The sequence below is a fragment of the Anarhichas minor genome, unplaced genomic scaffold, assembly GCF_050575085.1.
Source record: "Anarhichas minor isolate MPS153535 unplaced genomic scaffold, ASM5057508v1 ptg000027l, whole genome shotgun sequence".
In the NCBI taxonomy this organism is placed as follows: Eukaryota; Metazoa; Chordata; class Actinopteri; order Perciformes; family Anarhichadidae; genus Anarhichas; species Anarhichas minor.
The window spans coordinates 10,994,034-11,002,260 of NW_027466473.1; the positions used below are offsets into that span (position 1 = coordinate 10,994,034).

The window sequence follows — 8,227 nt, forward strand, 5'->3', positions numbered from 1 at the left end:
ATGGATGAAATTTCATTCTGGGATCCCAGGTGAATCACTGGAGATTCATTCAAGGGTGGTTCCCATAGACGGTCAGGTCAAAGCAAGACGAGACATCCTCAAACGTCACTGCCGATGCCAAAACAAACTCTTAATACGACAATCGAATTTCAAAGTTTCACTTTAATGCTGAATTTTACTGTGAAACATATGTGCTCAAATGAAATATGGTCCTGAGTAGACTCCTCAGCCCATAGGAGGAGACAGACGTCAAAATAGGTCACTTGAGCAGCAATCTGCAAATATCTTACTGGCTGCTCAACATAAGTGAACACACAGCAGGGGTGGGCCGTCAGGGCCTGCAAGGCCTTCTCTGCTGGCCTAAACAGAATCACAAAGTTATAGCTATTTTATAATGTAATCATTTTTCTTCAATACACTACATGTATTATAATTTATAAAAATATTTTCCCCATTATCTTATGTTCTCATTGCACAGCTACTGTCTTCCTCAGTTGCTCTGCTTCCAGTGCAGCTTGTTTTAAGGAGAGCTTTTATCCAATCAGATTTCACCTCTGTGTCTCTAGGTAAGAAACCGTAGCTCAGTAGGACAGCACAGAAGGCCCAGGTATAAAATGCATGGCCCGCCACTGACACACAGTAAATGTGCAGTTTCCCGATGACATAATGTCTAGTCAAAGTCAGATATTCTAAGCAATCACCTACCGCTCATTTTGATAGCTGTCATAGTGCTCAGCTTATGGCACTAAACGCATCGAGAAGATACCGATCATGTGCCATCACCCTGCGGACTCTAATCACAACCCTCATACATACATACGGCATGTTATCTACCAATTGCCTACAACTGTGAGGCATCTGAGTGTCATCATGTGCTGTTCATATGTGAGGACTGTCCCTCTCTGCGTCTTTGGCCAGGCTCTGCAGCAGAAACCCCTGGAAGGCCTCGTCGCACGACTCCGGGATCAGAAACTCAAGCAGCAGGTCACAGATGCAGTAGATCAGATGCCTGCACATAATCACACAAACGGGGTAAATGACAGGCTGACATCAACTGTTATTAATACAGAGGGCTTATATGGACAATATTGAAAAATGAAATGATTAAATAGAGCAGATGTGTTGTATTTGTTATTGTATGATGTGTAGCACTGTGCATGACTTGACTGAAGACACGAAACTGAGGAGTTAGGGACCGTCTCAAAAGTGCATACTTAGAGGCCAAAGGAGCTTTTTCTAATTATTGTAAATAGCTTTCTTGTTTTTTCATGGACATTTTAAACAAAATCAATTTCAACCTGGATCTCCTCCCATTGTATGCACAATCTCCCTTTTTTCAATAATATACATTAAAAATATATATATATTATTATGCTATAGTGCCCTGTGAGTTGTTATTGCCTTTTTCTTTGTCAATAGCTTTCTCATTTTTCATCATCGACACTTCGGACCAGCCTGACATTAATCTGAGCCTCCTCCCATTATAAACACTTCCTCCAGTTTGTAAAGAAAACCATGCAATATGGCCAAAGGCAGTTCTGACTTGTATTCTTTCAACTAACCTCTCATTCTGTTTTCCCTTTTAATTTCCACCAGGACCATTAACAGTTACACAGTTTTCATTTAGACTCAGTTTAGGCGGTACGATCCGAAAAGATGTTGTAAACATAAACAAATTCTGATCTTAGCTATATCAATAGATTGCACCCCTACTCGCTACGGTTTAGTGTATTATAGATCTGATACCCAGATACATTCGTAACCTGTATCAGTGCACCCGTCTTAAAATAGCCGAATCAGACGTATGTTTACTCGACAGTTTGCTCGTTGACTCACTTGTTTATCTGATGATCTTGTAAAGACTCCAGCATGGTCTCCAAGCTCAGTCGGTACTTCTCACTTCCCAACATGTCAGTGATGAGCTCTGCCGCAAAAAAATTAAGGAAATCAAAGGAACAACATAGCTTCAGGAGCATTCAAACAGCTACAACCTGACTCAGCTTCTACATACCTGGCAGCAGCTGCATTAGACAGTCCAGACATTGCTCCTTGGTTTCCTCTCTTTCTGCGGCACTGCGCTCTGGCCGTGGTTGAGCTGGCAGCGTGCCACCTGGCCATACAGCTTCCTGCAGCACTTGAAGGTAAATCACCCAGCAGGGGGCACTGGTAAGGTGGGCAACCCCTAAATCCAACCATCTGAAACAGAATCAGCAGTTTAATGCAGTAGTGTTCCACTGTGCAAGGGCCTCGATATCACCAAACAAACAAGTGAAAATAAATGCATATATTGTACATGCAAGCATGCTTTGATTGATTAGGAGGGAACAAAAGGGGAAGCAACACACACAAGTATTCTTAAATCGCTCTGAACCATTGAAGGAGCACAAATGTTGTTTGCTGACATGCTTAGTGAACCCTACAACTCCCAGAGGCATCTGTTGAGTCCAAAAATGGAGGCCAGTATAATCAGTTAATGACAGCAGGGCACAAGAGATTAGACAAGCACAGTTCCCACAGACTGTGTGGTAATAACAATTCCAGTGGTAATTCTAGATTCCCAGTGAGGCATAAATATTTAAAAAGAAAAGTTGTATTTTGAAAGGCAATCTGAGAGAATGTCATGCAGCAGTCGAGTGCTACAAACCACTTAGTGCTCACTAGAGATGAACCCAACATCTGGATGTTGAGCTGTATGAAGGGCAGATAATAGAGAGCCACAATGTCACATCCCAGCTAAATAAATCTGCAGTCACATCATTTGTATGTGTTAGTAGCATCAACGTCAGCCGAAGTAATCATAATAATAAATATGGGATTATAGATTATTTCAAAAATACACAAACTCCTGCCTTCTTCAGGAGGCAGACGCTGAGTTATTGACATGTTAAGCTGGATGTACAGTCGGAAGATACTGAAAGGAACACTTACCTCTCAATGAAGGTGCCAAAGAGCAGTCTGATGGTCTTCTGTATGTTCTCAGTGCAAAGCCAACTCCACTGGTCCTTCATCAGCAGACACAGAATGTTCAAGGCAACATCTGCCACAGCTGTGTCTGCAGTGCACAGCAACAAACGCAGACACACAATAAATACACAGCAACACAACAATAGGAACACCTTTAAACACATAGGACACACTGTACAGACAAAACGCATCAACGGTGGAAAGTGACTTCTAGAAATACTCAGCAAACGTCTAAAGAAACAATGGAGTTTTACTGCGTCCAAGTGGTAATGCTGAGTTACTTTATGTTGATTCTACAGGGCTGCAAAGCAACACTTCCGTACTGGCGTTATGGATAAAAACTAAGATATCAACCTGTGCCATGAGTTTTCCCTGACGTCTTCTTGTCCATGCCAGGCTGCTCACAGCACTGCTTGGCTGTCTCTTTCCCATTCGGCTCACACAAAAGTATTTCCTGCTCTTTGACGAAGCTCTCCAGGCCCGACAGTGACATGCCATTGAGGATCTACGATGAGCAAAGCAGAAATGTCAGCTGTGTCCAGTTTCCGTTTCAAACACAAACTTTTTTAAATCAAGGATGGTCAATACAGTGTGGTAGCTTACAGCGCTGCCTTCACTAAAGCAGTATGTCACTTTAGGGTGTAGGTCAGGTATGTTGAGAGATGGGGAAATTTTGCTTTGGAACATAAGCCTCCTGATGCATGAAACAAAAAACAAAGAAAAACAGGAATCCAAAAATAAAACACTTTTTATTTCATAGGACCACCAGATAAAAGAGATAATTCAAAGCGTCCTCAAGTGTAGACTCGGTAGTCATTTTTGTTGACATCCCTGTTGGAATCCCTGGATAATGTTAAAGCCTCTAAGATTTATTCAAATGACTCAATGTAGCGGTCACGACTCAACATGGGCAAACGCAGACCGCGATGACGGGTCACAAGTGGAAACTGCTTCGTTATTTAGGAGTCACCGTGGAAGACAATTTGGGAACAATGGCACCGGACTGATATAGAGGTCTCACCTGTACTTCCTGCTGTCCATTGTTCTTCCGTCAGCATCTCCCTCCAGGTCCTCCATTGGACTGAGGGGCTCAGGATGAGGGAACGCTGTCTTCAAGGTGTCTAAAGCATTTTCCATCATCTTTAATGACGGAGAAGACAGGAAATAATTAAAGTCCCCGAAACAAAATACATAGATCATACTTTTCCATTGAATCTATAGTTTTGATTAACAAGCTTTAGACAGATTTCTTTTTTTTAAACTTGCAGCCAGCTAGCTGTTTTTATGCTGAGATAAGCTAACCAGCTGGCTTCAGCTTCATATCAATATGGGGTCATATTAACACATACACAGACATCAATGTTCAATCAATCTTCTCCTCTACCTCTCGGGAAGAAAGGGACAAAAACCTCCTTTTATCAGAGAATGATAAGCTGCTCGTACGTTTCTTACAATAACTCTCACAACACCTACAGCATGACGATTCTCTCTGACCTTATCGATTCTCGACTTGGCAAAAGGCTTTCTTCCAAAATATGTGCAAACATCTGAGTTGAGAGCCAGGAACTCCTGCATGTCCTCACTGTTGGATGTCTCAGGAATGCTGCTTAATTGCTTGAAAAAAGAAAACAAGGCAATCAAATTACAGAATCGCATCAATCCTTTCATGACAGAAGTTATGATCCCAATATACGTACTTTAAGGAACGTATCCAGTTGGCCTTTACGGGCTTCAACCTTGTCGCTGTCTGCATTGCCAAATGGGAGGTCGGGGAACATTTTCTTTGGGCCTTTGACATCTTTAACACATGACATTGATTTGCATTGATGCACCTGTCTCCGTATATTGAAGTTCAACGGTCAATTAAAGAGGATGATAGTCACTTACTCTTGATTACTTTCTTGACCTCTGGCTTCTCCTCCAAACGTGTTTGCAAATTGAGGAACTCGCTGTATCTCCGGTTGACAGTGTGACAGGACACAGGTTGCAGAGTTTCAGCGTTCTCCGCGGCAGCCATCGTCTCGAACTGTAAAGCGGAAAGCGGAGGTCAATGTGTGCTCATCGATAATACATATTCAAATATCAGGAAGTAAGAGGTGGCGTTACCTTTACAGTGTAGAGAGTGTAGGGATATGTGCCTGTGCCACGCTGCTCCTTTGAAGCGACAGTGCCACAAATTTGCACATTCTGGATGTTCACAGGTGCAGCTTGGATGTTGGGGGTATCAAAGTTGCAGGAGGTCAGACAAAGTCTTCTTGGAGGACATGTTGGGGATTTCTCTTGGGCTATGCCTGCTGGCCACTGGGAGTCCTCGGGCACCGCCATCTTGGGCCCAAGATTTTTCAGAGGACCGAAGCACCCGAAAGCCTCATCGTCCTTTGAAGTGATCGCGTTGCAGATGTTCGTCGGAGAGCCGCAGTCACAAAAGCCTCCCGTCAGGTCGTCTTCGGAGTCCGACTGAATCAAGGAGTCCAATGAAACCCTTTTGGGCTCTGGTGAGTGGGAGTAGCGGCCAGATGTGAGGGAGCAGCAGTTCACTTTGCATGGTGTGAGCAAGCCCACAGGGCAACCTTCTACTTTCCCGGCGGACGTCAGGCTGACCATGCTGCCCTGCGAGGAATCCCTCTCACAGATGCTACTCTGGCTCTGCAGATCATCAAAGTCAGAGGTGTTTCTGCTGTTAAAGCTGGCCGGATCAGAGGAAGACAGTGACCTGCAGGTGGTCCAGGACTCCTGCTGGATCTGACACCTGTACAGAGCAGCCGCAGCCGGGAGCTCCTGTGGTTCCCTGGACCTGGTGATGACGTCTACAATGGTCTGGTTGAGCCAGTCAGGATCGGACGCCCTGCTTATGAGCGGCAACAGCACGTTGCAGGTGATGAGCTCTGTAACCATGTAACCTCCAGTCCTGGTTTCCATATGGGGGTACGGAACTAGCACATGTAAGACGAGGTTAACTAGAGCTCTCGAGTAGCCGAGCTCAGCGGCTGCACTGCTCACAGCCGGGTGAGGGGCATCTACTTCTCTGTAGAGCTGCCAGAGGCCAAAGCTCTGCTGTTGCGTTGACTGTATCTGCCTCGCCGTCATGTAGCTCTGCAGGTGACAGCCGTACAGCTCTAGCAGCCGCTGAACCAGCGCCTTTCTGTCCACTCGCCGCGCGCGCTCCTTCAGCTCCATCACTGACTCCAGCATCGTGTTACGCACCGCACGTTCAAACTCCCCCTCCACCTCTGGCAGCAGAGTGCGGTACCACGAGGACACGAAGTCCCGCACCGCTTTGTGGACAGCGTTGTGGATCTCGTGGTTCAACCTCCACTCGTGTTCGGGCGAATACAGAGGTGGGTTGAGTTTGCCAAGAGGCAAAAAGTGTTCCAGGTGCAGAAGGCTGTCTGCGTCCAGCACGGCACGGGACCCGAGCCAACCTCCGAGAACCACCAAGAGACTGGTGAAGACGCAGAGGAGCCAAACATTCACGAGGAGATGGAAGAGGACAAGCCACGCCAGCAGAGCCCCGAGCCCTAACAGCCTGCGCTGCCCGAGTAACTCTGATAAAGTCCAGTGAGGAGAGCTCGTTGAGGAAGGCATTAGAGCCAGCTGGTGTAATGTGTCCTGTTGAAAAAAGACTCTGATATACATTATGTCATATAACAAGCACAAAGAATACAGAGTGGTGATTGACTTGCTTCATTTGATTTATAACCCCTGAATAACCAAACAACACTGTTTAAATCATTATGGTAAAGATATAACTTTGGTTGCACATTTTTGCTGTATATTGGTGGGACTTGTCAATGTTTAGAGCTGAAAATAACAAATATTTTCATTTTCGATTAATCTGACTATTTACTTGATTTATCATTTCATCATTTGATCTAAAATGCAAGAGAAAAAATGTCATCCATTCCACTTTCACACATTCCAAGGTGACAATTAGGCTTTGCCTTCTGTGTTCTGTGTCTTTGTGTAGCTCTACACCCTCCTCACTCTACCTGTCAGTCACTCCCTCAGCATCAGCATAACTCCCCTCACCTGTTCAAGCCACTTTATAAACCCCTGCCTCTCAGTCACTCACTGCCAGATCATTGCCATGTCCCGCCCGTTTGGCTCATCCAGTTCCCGGGTTTCCATGTCTGCCTGCCCTGACTCGTCCTGCCGGAATTTCCCCCTCATTTCTTGTCTTGTGCTTGGACTCCCTGTTGTGTTCTGGTAACGATTCCTATTTTGTTCAATACTCATTAAAACCTGTTTCTCACCTCTATGGTCCTGCATTTGAGTCCACCACCACACCCCATGACAGTGACAACTTCTTTTGTCTGACCAACAGTCCAAAACTTGAATAATGACATTAAGATAACAGAGAAAAGCAGAAAAATCCTCACAACTAGAGAATTTGGCTGTTTCATCCTAAAAATATGATTTATCTATTCAATTACCAAATAGTTGGCGATTATTATTTCCGTGAATCGATTAATCGACTAACCTTTGCAGCTCTACTGTTTTTACATGAATACTGATTCTGTGTGTCTCTGCCATATATCATTTAAATACTTTTATTTACATTTATTCGCCACTGTACAGCACCAACAACGTTAAAATTAAGACAGGTTTATTAGCTACGCATTATTAACCTAATCAGCCTATAATATTGCCAATCACAAAATTTCAGTTTAAGTATCAAAAGTAAAAGTACTCATAATGAGTGGCTGCTACTGTTTGTATTATACCATCACATTATATTTGATGTATTAATAATAATATTTGATGTATCAAGATGGAGCTAAATTCAAACTGATCATATGTCCTGTATGTAAAATCTCAATTTGAAAAGTAACTAGTTACTATAACTCTTGAATAAATGTACTGAACAGAAAATAACATTTTTCTCTCTGAAATGTAGCGTTAATACTTAATTAGAGACAGCTTAAAGTACAAGTAGACCTAACTTTACCTCAAAATTGTACTTTAGTACACTTATACTGTAATTTTTTACAGGGAATATTAACCAGATAGCCATACTCCTATTGTTATAATTAGAAAATAACAATATTTACAGCAACAGCAAAACAATTAAAATGCAGTGCAACACTATAATCAGCTTTACCACATGAGATGTATCACGTTAATTTGTAAACTTCGAGGTACAATCAGTCTTCTGCTGCCTGTTGTTAGACTACAGACTACACGCTGCACCACTGAAGCTGTTGTTTCCTCGCTTTGTTCTCAAGATCTTTAACTAAATCTGTGAGGAATAAAAAATGTTTAC

The 8,227-nt window shown here is 43.5% G+C and overlaps 1 protein-coding gene across 1 annotated transcript; it reads right to left on the bottom strand.

Annotated features, from left to right (window-relative positions):
* Window positions 1–879: 879 nt before the first annotated feature.
* Window positions 880–6,549, bottom strand: snx19a (sorting nexin 19a). Its single transcript, XM_076102525.1, has 11 exons — window positions 5,071–6,549; window positions 4,852–4,990; window positions 4,662–4,762; window positions 4,459–4,578; window positions 3,986–4,104; window positions 3,568–3,658; window positions 3,319–3,469; window positions 2,929–3,052; window positions 2,012–2,196; window positions 1,837–1,924; window positions 880–1,009 (listed from the first exon to the last, which is right to left on the bottom strand). Exons 1-11 carry the CDS (start codon window positions 6,547–6,549, stop codon window positions 880–882), a joined length of 2,727 nt encoding a protein of 908 aa, XP_075958640.1.
* Window positions 6,550–8,227: the final 1,678 nt, after the last annotated feature.

Excerpts from the sequence above, each read along its gene's own strand:
- snx19a (XM_076102525.1), bottom strand. The coding sequence starts at position 6,549 with ATGCCTTCCTCAACGAGCTCTCCTCACTGGACTTTATCAGAGTTACTC. Across the intron at positions 4,763-4,851 it reads GGTCAAGAAAGTAATCAAGA|ATGTCAAAGGCCCAAAGAAA; the intron begins GTAAGTGACTAT and ends CATGTGTTAAAG. Across the intron at positions 3,470-3,567 it reads GCTTTAGTGAAGGCAGCGCT|ATCCTCAATGGCATGTCACT; the intron begins GTAAGCTACCAC and ends TGCTCATCGTAG.